At 51.5% G+C, this 20,679-nt stretch overlaps 1 protein-coding gene across 1 annotated transcript in view; it reads left to right on the top strand.

The window, feature by feature from the left end:
- LOC106570470 (calcium-binding mitochondrial carrier protein Aralar2) overlaps positions 1 to 20,679 on the top strand; it is a 114,197-nt gene that overhangs the window by 47,896 nt on the left and 45,622 nt on the right. Inside the window, exon 10 of the mRNA XM_014142850.2 lies at positions 7,804 to 7,888. Within this exon, the coding sequence (XP_013998325.1) occupies positions 7,804 to 7,888 (85 nt within the window). The remainder of the gene's footprint in view (positions 1 to 7,803; positions 7,889 to 20,679) is intronic.

The following is a 20,679-nucleotide window of genomic DNA, read 5'->3' as shown; positions in this document are numbered from 1 at the left end:
CCTTTACTCCACACACAGAGATGCGTACAAAGCTCTCCCTCGCCCTCCATTTGGCAAATTTGACCATAATTATATCCTCCTGATTCCTGCTTACAAGCAAAAATGAAAGCAGGAAGCCTCAGTGACTCAGTCTATAAAAAAGTGGTCAGATGAAGCATACGCTAAACTACAGGACTGTTTTGCTAGCACAGACTGGAATATGTTCCGGGATTCCTCCAATGGCATTGAGGAGTACACCACATCAGTCACTGGCTTCATCAACAAGTGCATCGATCACGTCGTCTCCACAGTGACTGTACGTACATACCCCAAACATAAGCCATGGATTACAGGCAACATTCGCACTGAGCTAAAGGGTAGAGCTGCCTGCTTTCAAGGAGTGGGACTCTAACCCGGAAGCTTATAAGAAATCTCGCTATGCCCTCCGACGAACCATCAAACAGGCAAAGCGTTAGTACAGGACTAAGATCGAATCGTACTACACTATTACAGACTACAAAGGGAAGCACAGCCGAGAGCTGCCCAGTGACACGAGCCTACCAGACGAGTTAAATAACTTCTATGCTCGCTTCGAGGCAAGTAACACTGAAACATGCATGAGAGCATCAGCTGTTCCAGACGACTGTGTGATCACGCTCTCCGCAGCCAATGTGAGTTAGACCTTTAAACAGGTCAACATTCACAAGGCTGCAGGTCCAGACGGATTACCAGGACGTGTACTCTGAGCATGCGCTGACCAACTGGCAAGTGTCTTCACTGACATTTTCAACCGCTCCCTGACCGAGTCTGTAAAACCAACATGTTTCAAGCAGACCACCATAGTCCCTGTCCCCAAGAACACTAAGGTAACCTGCCTAAATGACTACCGACCCGTAGCACTCACGTCTGTAGCCAAGAAATGCTTTGAAAGGCTGGACATGGCTCACATCAACACCATTATCACAGAAACCCTAGACCCACTCCAATTTGCATACCACCCCAACAGATCCACAGATGATGCAATCTCTATTGCACTCCACACTGCACTTTCATACCTGGACAAAAGGAACACCTATGTGAGAATGCTATTCATTGACTACAGCTCAGCATTCAACACCATAGTGCCCTCAAAGCTCATCACTAAGCTAAGGACCCTGGGACTTAACACCTCCCTCTGCAACTAGATCCTGGACTTACTGATGGGCCACCCCCAGGTGGTAAGGGTAGGTAACAACACATCCGCCACTCTGATCCTCAACACAGGGGCCCCTCAGGGGTGCATGCTCAGTCCCCTCCTGTACTCTCTGTTCACTCATGACTCCACGGCCAGGCACGACTCCAACACCATCATTAAGTTTGTCGATGACACAACAGTGGTAGGGCTGATCACCGACAACAATGAGACAGCCTATCGGGAGGAGGTCAGAGACCTGGCCGTGTGGTGCCAGGACAACAACCTCCCACTCCACGTGATCAAGACAAAGGAGGTGATTGTGGACTACAGGAAAAGGAGGACCTAGCACGCCCCCATTCTCATCAACGGGGCCATTGTGGAGCAGGTTGAGAGCTTCAAGTTCCTTGGTATCCACATCACTAACAAACTAACATGGTCCAAGCACACCAAGACAGTCACAACTGCTCAGCCTCCGACCGCAAGGCACTACAGAGGGTAGTGCGTACGGCCCAGTACATCACCGGGGCCAAGCTTCCTGCCTTCCAGGACCTCAATACCAGGCGGTGTCAGAGGAAGGCCCTAAAAATTGTCAAAGACTCCAGCCACCCTAGTTATAGACTGTTCTCTCTGCTACCGCATAGCAAGCGGTACCGGAGTGCCAAGTCTAGGTCCAAGAAGGTTCTAAACAGCTTCTGCCCCCAAGCCATAAGACTCTTGACCATCTAATCAACTGGTTACCCAGACTATTTGCATTGCCCCCCCCTCCTCTCTACACTGCTGCTACTCTCTGTTATGATCTATGCATAGTCACTTTAATAACTCTACCTACATGTACATATTACCTCAATTACCTCGACACCGGTGCCCCCACACATTGACTCTGTACCGGTACCCCCTGTATATAGCCCCGCTATTGTTATTTACTGCTGCTCTTTAAATATTTGTTTTTCTTATCTCCTACTTTTTGGGGGGTATTTTCTTAAAACTGAATTGTTGGTTAAGGGCTTGTAAGTAAGCATTTCACTGTAAGGTCTACACCTGTTGTATTCAGCGCATGTGACAAATACAATTTGATTTGATTTGATTTTGAACATAATCCAGGTAGAATCAGGAATTCCCCAGGGCAGCTGTCTAGGCCCCTTACTTAAAACCTTTACTAACGACATGCCACTGGCTTTGCATAAAGCCATTGTGTCTATGTATGTGGATGACTCAACACAATACACATCAGCTACTACAGCGACTCAAATGACTGCAACACTTGACAAAGCGCTGCAGTTAGTTTCAGAATGGGCGGCAAGGAATAAGTTGGTCCTAAATATTTCAAAAACTAAAAGCATTGTATTTGGGACAAAGCATTCACTTAACCCTAAACCTCAACTAAATCTTGTAATGAATAATGTGGAAATTGAGCAAGTTGAGGTGACTACACTGTTCGGAGTAACACTGGATTGTAAACTGTCATGGTCAAAACATATTCATACAAAAGTAGCTAAGATGGGGAGAAGTCTGTCCACAATAAATTGCTGCTCTGCGTTCGTAACAGCACTATCAAGAAGGCAAGTCCTACAGGCCCTAGTTTTGTCGCACCTGGACTACTGTTCAGTCGTGTGGTCAGGTGGCACAAAGAGGGACTTAGGAAAATTGCAATTGGCTCAGAACAGGGCAGCACGGTTGGCCCTTGGATGTACACAGAGAGCTAACATTAATAATATCCATGTCAATCTCTCCTGGCTCAAAGTGGGGGAGAGATTGACTTCATCACTACTTGTATTTGTAAGAGGTATTGACATGTTGAATGCACCGAGCTGTCTGTTTGAACTATTGGCACACAGCTCGGACACCCATGCATACCCCACAAGACATGCCACCAAATGTCTCTTCACAGCCCCCAAGTCCAGAACAGACTATGGGAGGCGCACAGTACTACCTAGAGCCATGACTACTTGGAACACTAGGGTTAGGGTTAGGGTACAGCTTATGGAACAGCAGGGACTGTGAAGAGACACAAACACAGGCACAGATACATGCATACACACGCGATAACATACGCACCCTACACACACGTACACATGGATGTTGTGTTGTAGATATGTGGTAGTAGAGTAGGGGCTTTAGGGCACACCCTTAATGTGTTGTGAAATTTGTATTGTAATGTTTTTAAAATTGTATAACTCCCTTAATTTTGCCGGGCCCCAGGAAGAGTAGCTGCTGCCTTGGCAACAGCTAATGGGGATCCATAATACATACAAATACAAATGGGCAAGACAAAAGATTTAAGTGCCTTTGAACGGGGTATGGTTGTAGGTGCCAGGCGCACTGGTTTGAGTATCAAGAACTGCAAAACTGCTGTTTATTCACGCTCAACAGTTTCCCGTGTGTATCAAGAATGGTGCACCACCCAAAGGACATCCAGCCAACTTGACACAACTGTGAAAAGCACTGGATTCAACCTGGGCCAGCATCCCTGTGGAATGCTTTCGAAAACTTGTAAAGTCCATGCCCTGGTCTGAGGGCAAAAGGGGGGTTGGGCGTGCAACTCAATATTAGGAAGATGTTCTTAATGTTTGGTGTACTCAGTGTATATTTGGGCTTGAGTTTTAGGTTATTGTCCTGCTGAAAGGTGAATTTGTCTCCCAGAGTCAATTGAAAAGCAGACAACTAGGTTTTCCTCTAGGATTTTGCCTGTGCTTAGTTCTATTCCTATTTCTTTTTATCCCCCCAATAACTCCCTAGTCCTTGCCGATGACGAGTATATCCATAACATGATGCAGCCACTACCATACTTGAAAATATGAAGAGTTATGACGGCTTGTGTTTAGAGGTAGGTGAAGGTGAAGGAGTCAAGCGCAGGAGAGCAGAGATGTCCGAGATGCATTATTTAATAGGCAAGTCCACAAACATACAGGTCAGGTACAATACCAAAATAAACGCCCTTAACGAGCAACATCACAATAAATAATCCCGCACAAACCTAGGCAGGCAACAGGGGTAATTATACACACAGAAATTAAGGCAAATGAAACCAGGTGTGAAAGAACCACAGACAAAACAAACGGAAAAGGAAAAAAGGATCGGTGATGGCTAGTAGGCCGGCGACGCCAACCGCCGAGCGCCGCCCGAACAGGGAGAGGAACCACCTTCGGTGGAAGTCGTGACAAGAGTAGTACTCAGTGATGTGTTATATTGGATTTGCCCCAAACATAATACTTTGTATTCAGGACAAAAAGTAAATGTATTTTCAATTTTTTTTGCAGTATTACTTTAGTGCCTAATTGCAGACAGGATGCATGTTTTGGAATATTTTTATTCTGTCAAAACGTTTCACTCTGTCATTTAGGTTAGTGTTGTGGAGTAACTATATGTACAATGTTGTTGATCCATCATCAGTTTTCTCCTATCACAGCCATTAAACTGTGTAACTGTTGTGGTGAAATCCCTGAGCAGTTTTCTTCCTCTCTGGCAACTGAGTTAGGAAGGATGCCTTTAACTTTGTAGTGACTGGGTGTTTTGATACCCCATCCAAAGCGTAATTAATAACTTCACCATGCTCAAAGATACATTCAGTTTCTGCTTTTTTTATATTTACCCGTCTACCAATAGGTGACCTTCTTTGCGAGGCATCATTTTCTGGAATTTTCCAAACAGTTTAAAGGCACAGTCAACTTAGTGTATGTAAACTTCTGACCCACTGGAATTGTGATACAGTGAAATATAAGTGAAATAATCTGTCTGTAAACAATTGTTGGAAAAATGACTTGTGTCATGCACAAAGTAGATGTCCTAACCGAAAAACTGAGTTTAAATGTATTTGGCAAATGTGTATGTAAACTTCCGACTTCAACTGTGTTATGTGACTTTTTTTAGCTAATTTATACTCCTGAACCTATTTAGGATGGCCATAACAAAGGGGTTGAATACTTATTGACTCTAGACATTGCAGCTTTAATTGTTTATTAATTAAAAATGTAAAAAGAAATATATAAAAATCCACTTTGACATTGTCAGGTATTAGTGGCACAAAATGTATATTTAATCCATTTTAAATTCAGGCTGTAACACAACAAAATGTCGGAAAAGTCAAGGGGTGTGAATATTTTCTGAATGCACTGTATCTCAAATATACTGAGGGGGGAAATGAGAAATGACTGAGTGAAGGGGTTTGAAACAAAACAGCTGAGGAAGAAACAAAAGGTCAAGAAAAAAGAAGTTGGATGGAGGTTTGTTGTTTTCCTCCTGTTAGAAGCTCTGCTGCCTGGTCTGCAGAGTGAGACAGCGCGGCGTTGCGGGGTGATTTCCTCCCCTTCCCCTGACTGTAGCCAGACTAGGCTCCAGGCCGGACTGGAGCAGGGGCCCTGGTTAGAGCCGCCAGTCCAACCACAATGAGCCTCTTTGGGCTGTGGTCTGGCCTCCGCGGGCTGCAGGCCAGCTCTCCCTCTGAACCTCCAACCTCCACCCCTCCTCTCTGCCCCTCTCGATCCCCTACTCCCCTGGCTGTGACTCAGAGAAACAGGGAGGGAGGAGGGAAAGGAAGGGGGGTCTTCTAGGGGCATTAGGGGCCGACAGAGGGGGGGTCAGGGGCTCAGATAGTTCCTGACAGGTGGACCTGTTCCATAGAGGGGCCCACCTCTCCACCATAGAGGGGCCCACCTCTCCACCATAGAGGGGCCCACCTCTCCACCTCCTTTACCCAGGGATAAGGGATGAGGGCTGGGCAGGTCCGGCCAGGCGACAGGTACCCCCGGCTGGGAATGTGGAGCAGAATGCTTGGTGATCTTGCTGGCTATCACTGTCTAACAGCAATAGTAACACTCAGCTGGTTTTGTGCTCTGATGTGTGCCAATGGCATGGGCAGGGGCTGGGGTGGCAGCCAATCGAAGCAAGGCTTCTGATTCTGGGTTTGTTCCACTAACTTCCTACCCAATGCTTCTGTGCCTGATTGGAGTTTCTCAAACGAATCTCTGTAATTCAAGAGAGTTTTAACATTCAAATGGTTGGGAATCGGTGCTAGAGGGCAATTAATTTAATCACTGTATGCCATCATAAATGTGAATATATAGCCTATAGAGATAATAAAAATGAAATGAAATATCTCGTGGCGTCACATGAGATGACTAAGTACAGCATGTGATGTTGTCTAATCATGTCATGACTCATGACACAGAATAGACAACAGTGTTTTATTCAGCATCGTGATTCCCTGAAGTGAACTCAACGTAACACTTAAAATCTTTAACCTTTTCTAAATGACAGATGAAATATAGGCATTTAAGTGATTCTAATGACGCATGTAAACTGTCTTATCTGAATTGATGTAGGACTGAATATAAATGAGCTTTATAATGGGAAATGAGATAGTGTACTGCTCTTGTTACTCTGTGGGAATCAAGATGGGGCTAAAGGCATCCGCGTGCTTCCTAGCCGAAAAGATGGGGCTAAAGGCATCCGCGTGCTTCCTAGCCGAAAAGATGGGGCTAAAGGCATCCGCGTGCTTCCTAGCCGAAAAGATGGGGCTAAAGGCATCCACGTGCTTCCTAGCCGAAAAGATGGGGCTAAAGGCATCCGCGTGCTTCCTAGCCAAAAAGATGGGGCTAAAGGCATCCGCGTGCTTCCTAGCTGAAACAGTTCGGAAGAGTTTGTGCATATATTATGACAACATTTTGTGATGTTTTTGTTTGTTTTGGACTTCGGTCAGGGTTTGGGCACACCAACCTTTTTACTGGAGGCAAGCCAAAGTTCTTCGGTGATTGGTCAACAGTGGGGATTCCTCAATAAAGTCTTTGTTGTCATTCAATGAGTGGCGAGTCATTTTTATGCAATTTACTTTATTGAGAAATACTGCGCCAAACTTCTTACATAAATATAAAATGCCGCGACTAAGATCTCCTTTGTAAAAAAAATTAAAAATGAATAACAGATTTCTTGTTATCTAAATTCTGACTATTTTGAAGAAGGGCATAATGGCTACGGTATCTCAAAATGGACAAACCATACTATTGCCGATATTTTCACATTTTTCAATTGAAGGTCTTTTAAGGGGAGGCTGCGAGCACACTCGTTCGGTTAGGCTAAGCGCCAGCCGAACTGAAGCATGCTGACGCCTTCAGGGCTCAACTACAAGGTCTGACTTCTGATTTAAACATGGGATGTTATGGCTTGTCTGATATCTCTTTCTCTCTTTTTTCTCTCTGTTTTCGCTCTCTCTTTTCAATTCAATTCAAGGGGCTGTATTGGCATGGGAAACATATGTTTACATTGCCAAAGCTAGGGAAAGAGATAATATACAAAAGTGAAATAAACAATAAAAAATGAACAGTAAACATGACACTCACAGAAGTTCCAAAAGAACAAAGACATTTCAAATGTCATATTATGTCTAAATACAGTGTTGTAACGATGTGCAAATAGTTAAAGTACAAAAGGGAAAATAAATAAACATAAATATGGGTTGTATTTACAATGGTGTTTGTTCTTCACTGGTTGCCTTATTTTGTGGCGACAGGTCACAAATTTTGATGCTGTGATGGCACACTGTGGTATTTAACTTTTCTCTCTCTTTCTCTCTCTCTCTCTCTCTCTCTCTCTCACCATCTCTTCTCTCTCTCTCTCCCCATTTCTCCCCCTCTCTCTGTTGTGTCACTCTTTTTCAGCTGACTGGTGGGGACCCGTCCCGCTCTGTTCTCATCCAGGTAGCAGAGTCCGCTTACAGGTTTGGACTGGGTTCCATCGCTGGCGGTAAGTCAAGGCTACGTCTCAAATAGCACCCTATTCCCTATGTAGGGGATAACCCTATTCCCTACGTCTCAAATAGCACCCTATTCCCTATGTAGTGGATAACCATATTCCCCATGTAGTGGGGAACCCTATTCCCTATGTAGTGGATAACCCTATTCCCTATGTAGTGGATAACCCTATTCCCTATGAAGTGGATAACCCTATTCCCTATGTAGTGGTTAACCCTATTCCCTATGTAGTGGATAACCCTATTCCCCATGTATTGGGGAACCCTATTCCCTATGTAGTGGTTAACCCTATTCCCTATGTAGTGAATAACCCTATTCCCTATGTAGTGGATAACCCTATTCCCTATGTAGTGGATAACCCTATCCCCTATGTAGTGGATAACCCTATTCCCTATGTAGTGGATAACCCTATCCCCTATGTAGTGGATAACCTTATTCCCTATGTAGTGGATAACCCTATTCCCTATGTAGTGGATAACCTTATTCCCTATGTAGTGGATAACCCTATTCTCTATGTAGTGGATAACCCTATTCTCTATGTAGTGGATAACCCTATTCCCTATGTAGTGGATAACCCTATTCCCTATGTAGTGGATAACCCTATTCTCTATGTAGTGGATAACCCTATTCCCTATGTAGTGGATAACTTGTCAAAAGTAATGCACTACATAGGGGAAAAGCTGCAATTTGGGACAAGCCCCATGTCAAGTCACAAGTCATTGTGTCACCACCACCCCCTCACCTGCCCCCCCTACCCCCATCACCCTCCAACCTCATAAGAAAATAGAAAACAAAGGGCTTCCTAGTGCGTTCTGCAGGGGCGATTCCTCCACCACTTAAATAGGACAGGGGCTCTATGCACCATGGGAAACTCCCTGTGTTTGGACTCTATTGTACCTGTGAATGATCAGAGAGAAGGGGCTTTTTGGGGGAGGGGTGGGGGCAATGTGGGGTCAGGGGGTGGATGTGGTGCCTGTGTTTGGCTCCAGACTACTCCCCCTACAGGAGACAGGTTAGTCAGAGGTAGTGTCCCCCCCTCTACAGGAGACAGGATAGTAAGAGGTAGTGTCCCCCCTCTACAGGAGACAGGATAGTAAGAGGTAGTGTCCCCCCCTACAGGAGACAGGCTAGTAAGAGGTAGTGCCCCCCCTCTACAGGAGACAGGATAGTAAGAGGTAGTGTCCCCCCTCTACAGGAGACAGGATAGTAAGAGGTAGTGCCCCCCCTCTACAGGAGACAGGATAGTAAGAGGTAGTGCCCCCCCCACAGGAGACAGGTTAGTAAGAGGTAGTACCCCCCCCCACAGGAGACAGGATAGTAAGAGGTAGTGTCCCCCCTACAGGAGACAGGATAGTAAGAGGTAGTGCCCCCCTACAGGAGACAGGTTAGTAAGAGGTAGTGCCCCCCCTCTACAGGAGACAGGATAGTAAGAGGTAGTGTCCCCCCCTACAGGAGACAGGATAGTAAGAGGTAGTGCCCCCCTACAGGAGACAGGATAGTAAGAGGTAGTGCCCCCCCCCTACAGGAGACAGGTTAGTAAGAGGTAGTGCCCCCCCTCTACAGGAGACAGGATAGTAAGAGGTAGTGCCCCCCTCTACAGGAGACAGGATAGTAAGAGGTAGTGTCCCCCCCTACAGGAGAGGATAGTAAGAGGTAGTGCCCCCCCTACAGGAGACAGGATAGTAAGAGGTAGTGCCCCCCCTACAGGAGACAGGATAGTAAGAGGTAGTGTCCCCCCCTCTACAGGAGACAGGATAGTAAGAGGTAGTGCCCCCCCCTACAGGAGACAGGATAGTAAGAGGTAGTGCCCCCCCTACAGGAGACAGGATAGTAAGAGGTAGTGCCCCCCCCTACAGGAGACAGGATAGTAAGAGGTAGTGCCCCCCCCCCTACAGGAGACAGGATAGTAAGAGGTAGTGTCCCCCCCTACAGGAGATAGGATAGTAAGAGGTAGTGCCCCCCACAGGAGACAGGATAGTAAGAGGTAGTACCCCCCCTACAGGAGACAGGATAGTAAGAGGTAGTGCCCCCCCCTACAGGAGACAGGTTAGTAAGAGGTAGTGCCCCCCCTACAGGAGACAGGATAGTAAGAGGTAGTGTCCCCCCCTACAGGAGACAGGATAGTAAGAGGTAGTGCCCCCCCCTACAGGAGACAGGCTAGTAAGAGGTAGTGCCCCCCCTACAGGAGACAGGATAGTAAGAGGTAGTGCCCCCCCTACAGGAGACAGGATAGTAAGAGGTAGTGCCCCCTCCTACAGGAGACAGGATAGTAAGAGGTAGTGTCCCCCCCTACAGGAGACAGGATAGTAAGAGGTAGTGCCCCCCCCACAGGAGACAGGATAGTAAGAGGTAGTGCCCCCCTCCCCTCTACAGGAGACAGGATAGTAAGAGGTAGTACCCCCCCCCCCTACAGGAGACAGGATAGTAAGAGGTAGTGCCCCCCCTCTACAGGAGACAGGATAGTAAGAGGTAGTGCCCCCCCCCTCTACAGGAGACAGGTTAGTAAGAGGTAGTGCCCCCCCTACAGGAGACAGGTTAGTAAGGGGTAGTGCCCCCCCCTCTACAGGAGACAGGATAGTAAGAGGTAGTGCCCCCCCCTCTACAGGAGACAGGATAGTAAGAGGTAGTCGTCCCCCCACAGGAGACAGGATAGTAAGAGGTAGTGCCCCCCCCTACAGGAGACAGGATAGTAAGAGGTAGTGCCCCCCCACAGGAGACAGGATAGTAAGAGGTAGTGCCCCCCCCTACAGGAGACAGGATAGTAAGAGGTAGTGCCCCCCCACAGGAGACAGGATAGTAAGAGGTAGTGTCCCCCCCTCTACAGGAGACAGGAGAGTAAGAGGTAGTGCCCCCTCTACAGGAGACAGGATAGTAAGAGGTAGTGCCCCCCCTACAGGAGACAGGATAGTAAGAGGTAGTGCCCCCCCCCCCTACAGGAGACAGGATAGTAAGAGGTAGTGCCCCCCCCTACAGGAGACAGGATAGTAAGAGGTAGTGCCCCCCCCACAGGAGACAGGATAGTAAGAGGTAGTGCCCCCCCTCTACAGGAGACAGGATAGTAAGAGGTAGTGCCCCCCCTACAGGAGACAGGATAGTAAGAGGTAGTGCCCCCCCTACAGGAGACAGGATAGTAAGAGGTAGTGCCCCCCCACAGGAGACAGGATAGTAAGAGGTAGGGCCCCCCCCCTACAGGAGACAGGATAGTAAGAGGTAGTGCCCCCCTCTACAGGAGACAGGATAGTAAGAGGTAGTGCCCCCCCCCTACAGGAGACAGGATAGTAAGAGGTAGTGCGCCCCCCACAGGAGACAGGATAGTAAGAGGTAGTGCCCCCCCCTACAGGAGACAGGATAGTAAGAGGTAGTGCCCCCCCCTACAGGAGACAGGATAGTAAGAGGTAGTGCCCCCCCCACAGGAGACAGGATAGTAAGAGGTAGTGCCCCCCCCTACAGGAGACAGGATAGTAAGAGGTAGTGCCCCCCCCTACAGGAGACAGGATAGTAAGAGGTAGTGGCCCCCCCACAGGAGACAGGATAGTAAGAGGTAGTGCCCCCCCCTACAGGAGACAGGATAGTAAGAGGTAGTGCCCCCCCTACAGGAGACAGGATAGTAAGAGGTAGTGCCCCCCTACAGGAGACAGGATAGTAAGAGGTAGTGCCCCCCCCTACAGGAGACAGGATAGTAAGAGGTAGTGTCCCCCCCTACAGGAGACAGGATAGTAAGAGGTAGTGCCCCCCCTACAGGAGACAGGATAGTAAGAGGTAGTGCCCCCCCCTACAGGAGACAGGATAGTAAGAGGTAGTGCCCCCCCCACAGGAGACAGGATAGTAAGAGGTAGTGCCCCCCCCCTACAGGAGACAGGATAGTAAGAGGTAGTGCCCCCCCCCTACAGGAGACAGGATAGTAAGAGGTAGTGCCCCCCCACAGGAGACAGGATAGTAAGAGGTAGTGCCCCCCCCTACAGGAGACAGGATAGTAAGAGGTAGTGCCCCCCCCTACAGGAGACAGGATAGTAAGAGGTAGTGCCCCCCCCACAGGAGACAGGATAGTAAGAGGTAGTGCCCCCCCCTACAGGAGACAGGATAGTAAGAGGTAGTGCCCCCCCCTACAGGAGACAGGATAGTAAGAGGTAGTGCCCCCCCCCACAGGAGACAGGATAGTAAGAGGTAGTGCCCCCCCCCTACAGGAGACAGGATAGTAAGAGGTAGTGCCCCCCCCACAGGAGACAGGATAGTAAGAGGTAGTGCCCCCCCTACAGGAGACAGGATAGTAAGAGGTAGTGCCCCCCCTCTACAGGAGACAGGATAGTAAGAGGTAGTGCCCCCCCTACAGGAGACAGGATAGTAAGAGGTAGTGCCCCCCCTACAGGAGACAGGATAGTAAGAGGTAGTGCCCCCCCTACAGGAGACAGGATAGTAAGAGGTAGTGCCCCCCCCCTACAGGAGACAGGATAGTAAGAGGTAGTGCCCCCCCCTCTACAGGAGACAGGATAGTAAGAGGTAGTGCCCCCCCCCCACAGGAGACAGGATAGTAAGAGGTAGTGCCCCCCCTCTACAGGAGACAGGATAGTAAGAGGTAGTGCCCCCCCTACAGGAGACAGGATAGTAAGAGGTAGTGCCCCCCCCCTACAGGAGACAGGATAGTAAGAGGTAGTGCCCCCCCTCTACAGGAGACAGGATAGTAAGAGGTAGTGCCCCCCCCTACAGGAGACAGGATAGTAAGAGGTAGTGCCCCCCCCTACAGGAGACAGGATAGTAAGAGGTAGTGCCCCCCCTACAGGAGACAGGATAGTAAGAGGTAGTGCCCCCCCCTACAGGAGACAGGATAGTAAGAGGTAGTGCCCCCCCCCTACAGGAGACAGGATAGTAAGAGGTAGTGCCCCCCCTACAGGAGACAGGATAGTAAGAGGTAGTGCCCCCCCCTACAGGAGACAGGATAGTAAGAGGTAGTGCCCCCCCTACAGGAGACAGGATAGTAAGAGGTAGTGCCCCCCCCCTACAGGAGACAGGATAGTAAGAGGTAGTGTCCCCCCCTACAGGAGACAGGATAGTAAGAGGTAGTGCCCCCCCCTACAGGAGACAGGATAGTAAGAGGTAGTGCCCCCCCCCCACAGGAGACAGGATAGTAAGAGGTAGTGCCCCCCCTACAGGAGACAGGATAGTAAGAGGTAGTGCCCCCCCTACAGGAGACAGGATAGTAAGAGGTAGTGCCCCCCCCTACAGGAGACAGGATAGTAAGAGGTAGTGCCCCCCCTACAGGAGACAGGATAGTAAGAGGTAGTGCCCCCCCCTACAGGAGACAGGATAGTAAGAGGTAGTGCCCCCCCACAGGAGACAGGATAGTAAGAGGTAGTGCCCCCCCCTACAGGAGACAGGATAGTAAGAGGTAGTGCCCCCCCACAGGAGACAGGATAGTAAGAGGTAGTGCCCCCCCTACAGGAGACAGGATAGTAAGAGGTAGTGCCCCCCCTACAGGAGACAGGATAGTAAGAGGTAGTGCCCCCCCTACAGGAGACAGGATAGTAAGAGGTAGTGCCCCCCCACAGGAGACAGGATAGTAAGAGGTAGTGCCCCCCCTACAGGAGACAGGATAGTAAGAGGTAGTCCCCCCTCTACAGGAGACAGGATAGTAAGAGGTAGTGTCCCCCCCTCTACAGGAGACAGGATGGTAAGAGGTAGTGCCCCCCCTCTACAGGAGACAGGATAGTAAGAGGTAGTGCCCCCCCCACAGGAGACAGGCTAGTAAGAGGTAGTGCCCCCCCCCCCCTACAGGAGACAGGATAGTAAGAGGTAGTGCCCCCCCCTCTACAGGAGACAGGATAGTAAGAGGTAGTGCCCCCCCCACAGGAGACAGGATAGTAAGAGGTAGTGCCCCCCTCTACAGGAGACAGGATAGTAAGAGGTAGTGCCCCCCCTCTACAGGAGACAGGATAGTAAGAGGTAGTGCCCCCCCTACAGGAGACAGGATAGTAAGAGGTAGTGCCCCCCCCACAGGAGACAGGATAGTAAGAGGTAGGGCCCCCCCCACAGGAGACAGGATAGTAAGAGGTAGTGCCCCCCCCTACAGGAGACAGGATAGTAAGAGGTAGTGACCCCCCCTACAGGAGACAGGATAGTAAGAGGTAGTGCCCCCCCCTACAGGAGACAGGATAGTAAGAGGTAGTGCCCCCCCCCTACAGGAGACAGGATAGTAAGAGGTAGTGCCCCCCCCACAGGAGACAGGATAGTAAGAGGTAGTGCCCCCCCTACAGGAGACAGGATAGTAAGAGGTAGTGCCCCCCCCCACAGGAGACAGGATAGTAAGAGGTAGTGCCCCCCTCTACAGGAGACAGGATAGTAAGAGGTAGTGCCCCCCCTACAGGAGACAGGATAGTAAGAGGTAGTGGCCCCCCCACAGGAGACAGGATAGTAAGAGGTAGTGCCCCCCCTACAGGAGACAGGATAGTAAGAGGTAGTGCCCCCCCCCTACAGGAGACAGGATAGTAAGAGGTAGTGCCCCCCCTACAGGAGACAGGATAGTAAGAGGTAGTGCCCCCCCTACAGGAGACAGGATAGTAAGAGGTAGTGCCCCCCCCTACAGGAGACAGGATAGTAAGAGGTAGTGCCCCCCCCTACAGGAGACAGGATAGTAAGAGGTAGTGCCCCCCCTACAGGAGACAGGATAGTAAGAGGTAGTGCCCCCCCCCACAGGAGACAGGATAGTAAGAGGTAGTGCCCCCCTACAGGAGACAGGATAGTAAGAGGTAGTGTCCCCCCCTACAGGAGACAGGATAGTAAGAGGTAGTGCCCCCCCCTACAGGAGACAGGATAGTAAGAGGTAGTGCCCCCCCCCTACAGGAGACAGGATAGTAAGAGGTAGTGCCCCCCCTACAGGAGACAGGATAGTAAGAGGTAGTGCCCCCCCCTACAGGAGACAGGATAGTAAGAGGTAGTGCCCCCCCCTACAGGAGACAGGATAGTAAGAGGTAGTGCCCCCCCTACAGGAGACAGGATAGTAAGAGGTAGTGCCCCCCCCTACAGGAGACAGGATAGTAAGAGGTAGTGCCCCCCCCACAGGAGACAGGATAGTAAGAGGTAGTGCCCCCCCCCTACAGGAGACAGGATAGTAAGAGGTAGTGCCCCCCCCTACAGGAGACAGGATAGTAAGAGGTAGTGCCCCCCTACAGGAGACAGGATAGTAAGAGGTAGTGCCCCCCCCACAGGAGACAGGATAGTAAGAGGTAGTGCCCCCCCTACAGGAGACAGGATAGTAAGAGGTAGTGCCCCCCCCTACAGGAGACAGGATAGTAAGAGGTAGTGCCCCCCCTCTACAGGAGACAGGATAGTAAGAGGTAGTGCCCCCCCTCTACAGGAGACAGGATAGTAAGAGGTAGTGCCCCCCCCACAGGAGACAGGATAGTAAGAGGTAGTGCCCCCCCACAGGAGACAGGATAGTAAGAGGTAGTGCCCCCCTCTACAGGAGACAGGATAGTAAGAGGTAGTGACCCCCCCACAGGAGACAGGCTAGTAAGAGGTAGTGCCCCCCCCTACAGGAGACAGGATAGTAAGAGGTAGTGCCCCCCCTACAGGAGACAGGATAGTAAGAGGTAGTGCCCCCCCTACAGGAGACAGGATAGTAAGAGGTAGTGCCCCCCCTACAGGAGACAGGATAGTAAGAGGTAGTGCCCCCCCTACAGGAGACAGGATAGTAAGAGGTAGTGCCCCCCCTCTACAGGAGACAGGATAGTAAGAGGTAGTGCCCCCTCTACAGGAGACAGGATAGTAAGAGGTAGTGCCCCCCCTACAGGAGACAGGATAGTAAGAGGTAGTGCCCCCCCCACAGGAGACAGGATAGTAAGAGGTAGTGCCCCCCCCCCTACAGGAGACAGGATAGTAAGAGGTAGTGTCCCCCCTACAGGAGACAGGATAGTAAGAGGTAGTGCCCCCCTACAGGAGACAGGATAGTAAGAGGTAGTGCCCCCCCTCTACAGGAGACAGGATAGTAAGAGGTAGTTCCCCCCTACAGGAGACAGGATAGTAAGAGGTAGTGCCCCCCCCCTACAGGAGACAGGATAGTAAGAGGTAGTGCCCCCCACAGGAGACAGGATAGTAAGAGGTAGTGCCCCCCCCCACAGGAGACAGGATAGTAAGAGGTAGTGCCCCCCCTCTACAGGAGACAGGATAGTAAGAGGTAGTGACCCCCCACAGGAGACAGGCTAGTAAGAGGTAGTGCCCCCCCCTACAGGAGACAGGATAGTAAGAGGTAGTGCCCCCCCCCTACAGGAGACAGGATAGTAAGAGGTAGTGCCCCCCCCACAGGAGACAGGATAGTAAGAGGTAGTGCCCCCCCCTACAGGAGACAGGATAGTAAGAGGTAGTGCCCCCCCTACAGGAGACAGGATAGTAAGAGGTAGTGCCCCCCCCACAGGAGACAGGATAGTAAGAGGTAGTGCCCCCCCTACAGGAGACAGGATAGTAAGAGGTAGTGCCCCCCCCTACAGGAGACAGGATAGTAAGAGGTAGTGCCCCCCCCTACAGGAGACAGGATAGTAAGAGGTAGTGCCCCCCCCTACAGGAGACAGGATAGTAAGAGGTAGTGCCCCCCCTACAGGAGACAGGATAGTAAGAGGTAGTGCCCCCCCCTACAGGAGACAGGATAGTAAGAGGTAGTGCCCCCCCACAGGAGACAGGATAGTAAGAGGTAGTGCCCCCCCTACAGGAGACAGGATAGTAAGAGGTAGTGCCCCCCCTACAGGAGACAGGATAGTAAGAGGTAGTGCCCCCCCCTACAGGAGACAGGATAGTAAGAGGTAGTGCCCCCCCCTACAGGAGACAGGATAGTAAGAGGTAGTGCCCCCCTACAGGAGACAGGATAGTAAGAGGTAGTGCCCCCCCCTACAGGAGACAGGATAGTAAGAGGTAGTGCCCCCCCCTACAGGAGACAGGATAGTAAGAGGTAGTGCCCCCCCTACAGGAGACAGGATAGTAAGAGGTAGTGCCCCCCCTACAGGAGACAGGATAGTAAGAGGTAGTTCCCCCCCCTACAGGAGACAGGATAGTAAGAGGTAGTGCCCCCCCCTACAGGAGACAGGATAGTAAGAGGTAGTGCCCCCCCCCACAGGAGACAGGATAGTAAGAGGTAGTGCCCCCCCCCACAGGAGACAGGATAGTAAGAGGTAGTGCCCCCCCCCTACAGGAGACAGGATAGTAAGAGGTAGTGCCCCCCCCACAGGAGACAGGATAGTAAGAGGTAGTGCCCCCCCCCTACAGGAGACAGGATAGTAAGAGGTAGTGCCCCCCCCTACAGGAGACAGGATAGTAAGAGGTAGTGCCCCCCCCCTACAGGAGACAGGATAGTAAGAGGTAGTGCCCCCCCCTACAGGAGACAGGATAGTAAGAGGTAGTGCCCCCCCCCTACAGGAGACAGGATAGTAAGAGGTAGTGCCCCCCCCTCTACAGGAGACAGGATAGTAAGAGGTAGTGCCCCCCCCTACAGGAGACAGGATAGTAAGAGGTAGTGCCCCCCCCTACAGGAGACAGGATAGTAAGAGGTAGTGCCCCCCCCTACAGGAGACAGGATAGTAAGAGGTAGTGCCCCCCCCCCACAGGAGACAGGATAGTAAGAGGTAGTGCCCCCCCCTACAGGAGACAGGATAGTAAGAGGTAGTGCCCCCCCCTACAGGAGACAGGATAGTAAGAGGTAGTGCCCCCCCTACAGGAGACAGGATAGTAAGAGGTAGTGCCCCCCCCTACAGGAGACAGGATAGTAAGAGGTAGTGCCCCCCTACAGGAGACAGGATAGTAAGAGGTAGTGCCCCCCCCTACAGGAGACAGGATAGTAAGAGGTAGTGCCCCCCTACAGGAGACAGGATAGTAAGAGGTAGTGCCCCCCCCTACAGGAGACAGGATAGTAAGAGGTAGTGCCCCCCCCCACAGGAGACAGGATAGTAAGAGGTAGTGTCCCCCCCCTACAGGAGACAGGATAGTAAGAGGTAGTGCCCCCCCCTACAGGAGACAGGATAGTAAGAGGTAGTGCCCCCCCCTACAGGAGACAGGATAGTAAGAGGTAGTGCCCCCCCCCTACAGGAGACAGGATAGTAAGAGGTAGTCTCCCCCCCCTACAGGAGACAGGATAGTAAGAGGTAGTGCCCCCCCCTACAGGAGACAGGATAGTAAGAGGTAGTGCCCCCCCCTACAGGAGACAGGATAGTAAGAGGTAGTGCCCCCCCCACAGGAGACAGGATAGTAAGAGGTAGTGCCCCCCCCCTACAGGAGACAGGATAGTAAGAGGTAGTGCCCCCCCACAGGAGACAGGATAGTAAGAGGTAGTGCCCCCCCCCTACAGGAGACAGGATAGTAAGAGGTAGTGCCCCCCCCTACAGGAGACAGGATAGTAAGAGGTAGTGCCCCCCCCCTACAGGAGACAGGATAGTAAGAGGTAGTGCCCCCCCCCTACAGGAGACAGGATAGTAAGAGGTAGTGCCCCCCCCTACAGGAGACAGGATAGTAAGAGGTAGTGCCCCCCCTACAGGAGACAGGATAGTAAGAGGTAGTGCCCCCCCACAGGAGACAGGATAGTAAGAGGTAGTGCCCCCCCCTACAGGAGACAGGATAGTAAGAGGTAGTGCCCCCCCCTACAGGAGACAGGATAGTAAGAGGTAGTGCCCCCCTACAGGAGACAGGATAGTAAGAGGTAGTGCCCCCCCTACAGGAGACAGGATAGTAAGAGGTAGTGCCCCCCCCCTACAGGAGACAGGATAGTAAGAGGTAGTGCCCCCCCCTACAGGAGACAGGATAGTAAGAGGTAGTGCCCCCCCCTACAGGAGACAGGATAGTAAGAGGTAGTGCCCCCCCCTACAGGAGACAGGATAGTAAGAGGTAGTGCCCCCCTACAGGAGACAGGATAGTAAGAGGTAGTGCCCCCCCTACAGGAGACAGGATAGTAAGAGGTAGTGCCCCCCCCCTACAGGAGACAGGATAGTAAGAGGTAGTGCCCCCCCCTACAGGAGACAGGATAGTAAGAGGTAGTGCCCCCCCCTACAGGAGACAGGATAGTAAGAGGTAGTGTCCCCCCTACAGGAGACAGGATAGTAAGAGGTAGTGCCCCCCCCTACAGGAGACAGGATAGTAAGAGGTAGTGCCCCCCCTACAGGAGACAGGATAGTAAGAGGTAGTGCCCCCCCCACAGGAGACAGGATAGTAAGAGGTAGTGCCCCCCCACAGGAGACAGGATAGTAAGAGGTAGTGCCCCCCCCCTACAGGAGACAGGATAGTAAGAGGTAGTGCCCCCCCCTACAGGAGACAGGATAGTAAGAGGTAGTGCCCCCCCCTACAGGAGACAGGATAGTAAGAGGTAGTGCCCCCCCCTACAGGAGACAGGATAGTAAGAGGTAGTGCCCCCCCCACAGGAGACAGGATAGTAAGAGGTAGTGCCCCCCCCCTACAGGAGACAGGATAGTAAGAGGTAGTGCCCCCCCCTACAGGAGACAGGATAGTAAGAGGTAGTGCCCCCCCCACAGGAGACAGGATAGTAAGAGGTAGTGCCCCCCCCTACAGGAGACAGGATAGTAAGAGGTAGTGCCCCCCCCTACAGGAGACAGGATAGTAAGAGGTAGTGCCCCCCCCTACAGGAGACAGGATAGTAAGAGGTAGTGCCCCCCCCCTACAGGAGACAGGATAGTAAGAGGTAGTGCCCCCCCTACAGGAGACAGGATAGTAAGAGGTAGTGCCCCCCCCCACAGGAGACAGGATAGTAAGAGGTAGTGCCCCCCCTACAGGAGACAGGATAGTAAGAGGTAGTGCCCCCCCCACAGGAGACAGGATAGTAAGAGGTAGTGCCCCCCCCTACAGGAGACAGGATAGTAAGAGGTAGTGTCCCCCCCCTACAGGAGACAGGATAGTAAGAGGTAGTGCCCCCCCCTACAGGAGACAGGATAGTAAGAGGTAGTGCCCCCCCCTACAGGAGACAGGATAGTAAGAGGTAGTGCCCCCCCTACAGGAGACAGGATAGTAAGAGGTAGTGCCCCCCCCTACAGGAGACAGGATAGTAAGAGGTAGTGCCCCCCCCTACAGGAGACAGGATAGTAAGAGGTAGTGCCCCCCCTACAGGAGACAGGATAGTAAGAGGTAGTGCCCCCCCCTACAGGAGACAGGATAGTAAGAGGTAGTGCCCCCCCTACAGGAGACAGGATAGTAAGAGGTAGTGCCCCCCCCTACAGGAGACAGGATAGTAAGAGGTAGTGCCCCCCCTACAGGAGACAGGATAGTAAGAGGTAGTGCCCCCCCCCTACAGGAGACAGGATAGTAAGAGGTAGTGCCCCCCCCTACAGGAGACAGGTTAGTAAGAGGTAGTCCCCCCCCTACAGGAGACAGGTTAGTAAGAGGTAGTGCCCCCCCTCTACAGGAGACAGGTTAGTAAGAGGTAGTGCCCCCCCCCCTACAGGAGACAGGATAGTAAGAGGTAGTGCCCCCCCACAGGAGACAGGATAGTAAGAGGTAGTGCCCCCCCCCTACAGGAGACAGGATAGTAAGAGGTAGTGCCCCCCCCACAGGAGACAGGATAGTAAGAGGTAGTGCCCCCCCACAGGAGACAGGATAGTAAGAGGTAGTGCCCCCCTACAGGAGACAGGATAGTAAGAGGTAGTGTCCCCCCTACAGGAGACAGGATAGTAAGAGGTAGTGCCCCCCCCTACAGGAGACAGGATAGTAAGAGGTAGTGCCCCCCCTACAGGAGACAGGATAGTAAGAGGTAGTGCCCCCCCTCTACAGGAGACAGGATAGTAAGAGGTAGTGTCCCCCCCTCTACAG

Source organism: Salmo salar, chromosome ssa14 (genome assembly GCF_905237065.1).
Source record: "Salmo salar chromosome ssa14, Ssal_v3.1, whole genome shotgun sequence".
In the NCBI taxonomy this organism is placed as follows: Eukaryota; Metazoa; Chordata; class Actinopteri; order Salmoniformes; family Salmonidae; genus Salmo; species Salmo salar.
This window is presented reverse-complemented; position numbering and strand designations above follow the sequence as displayed.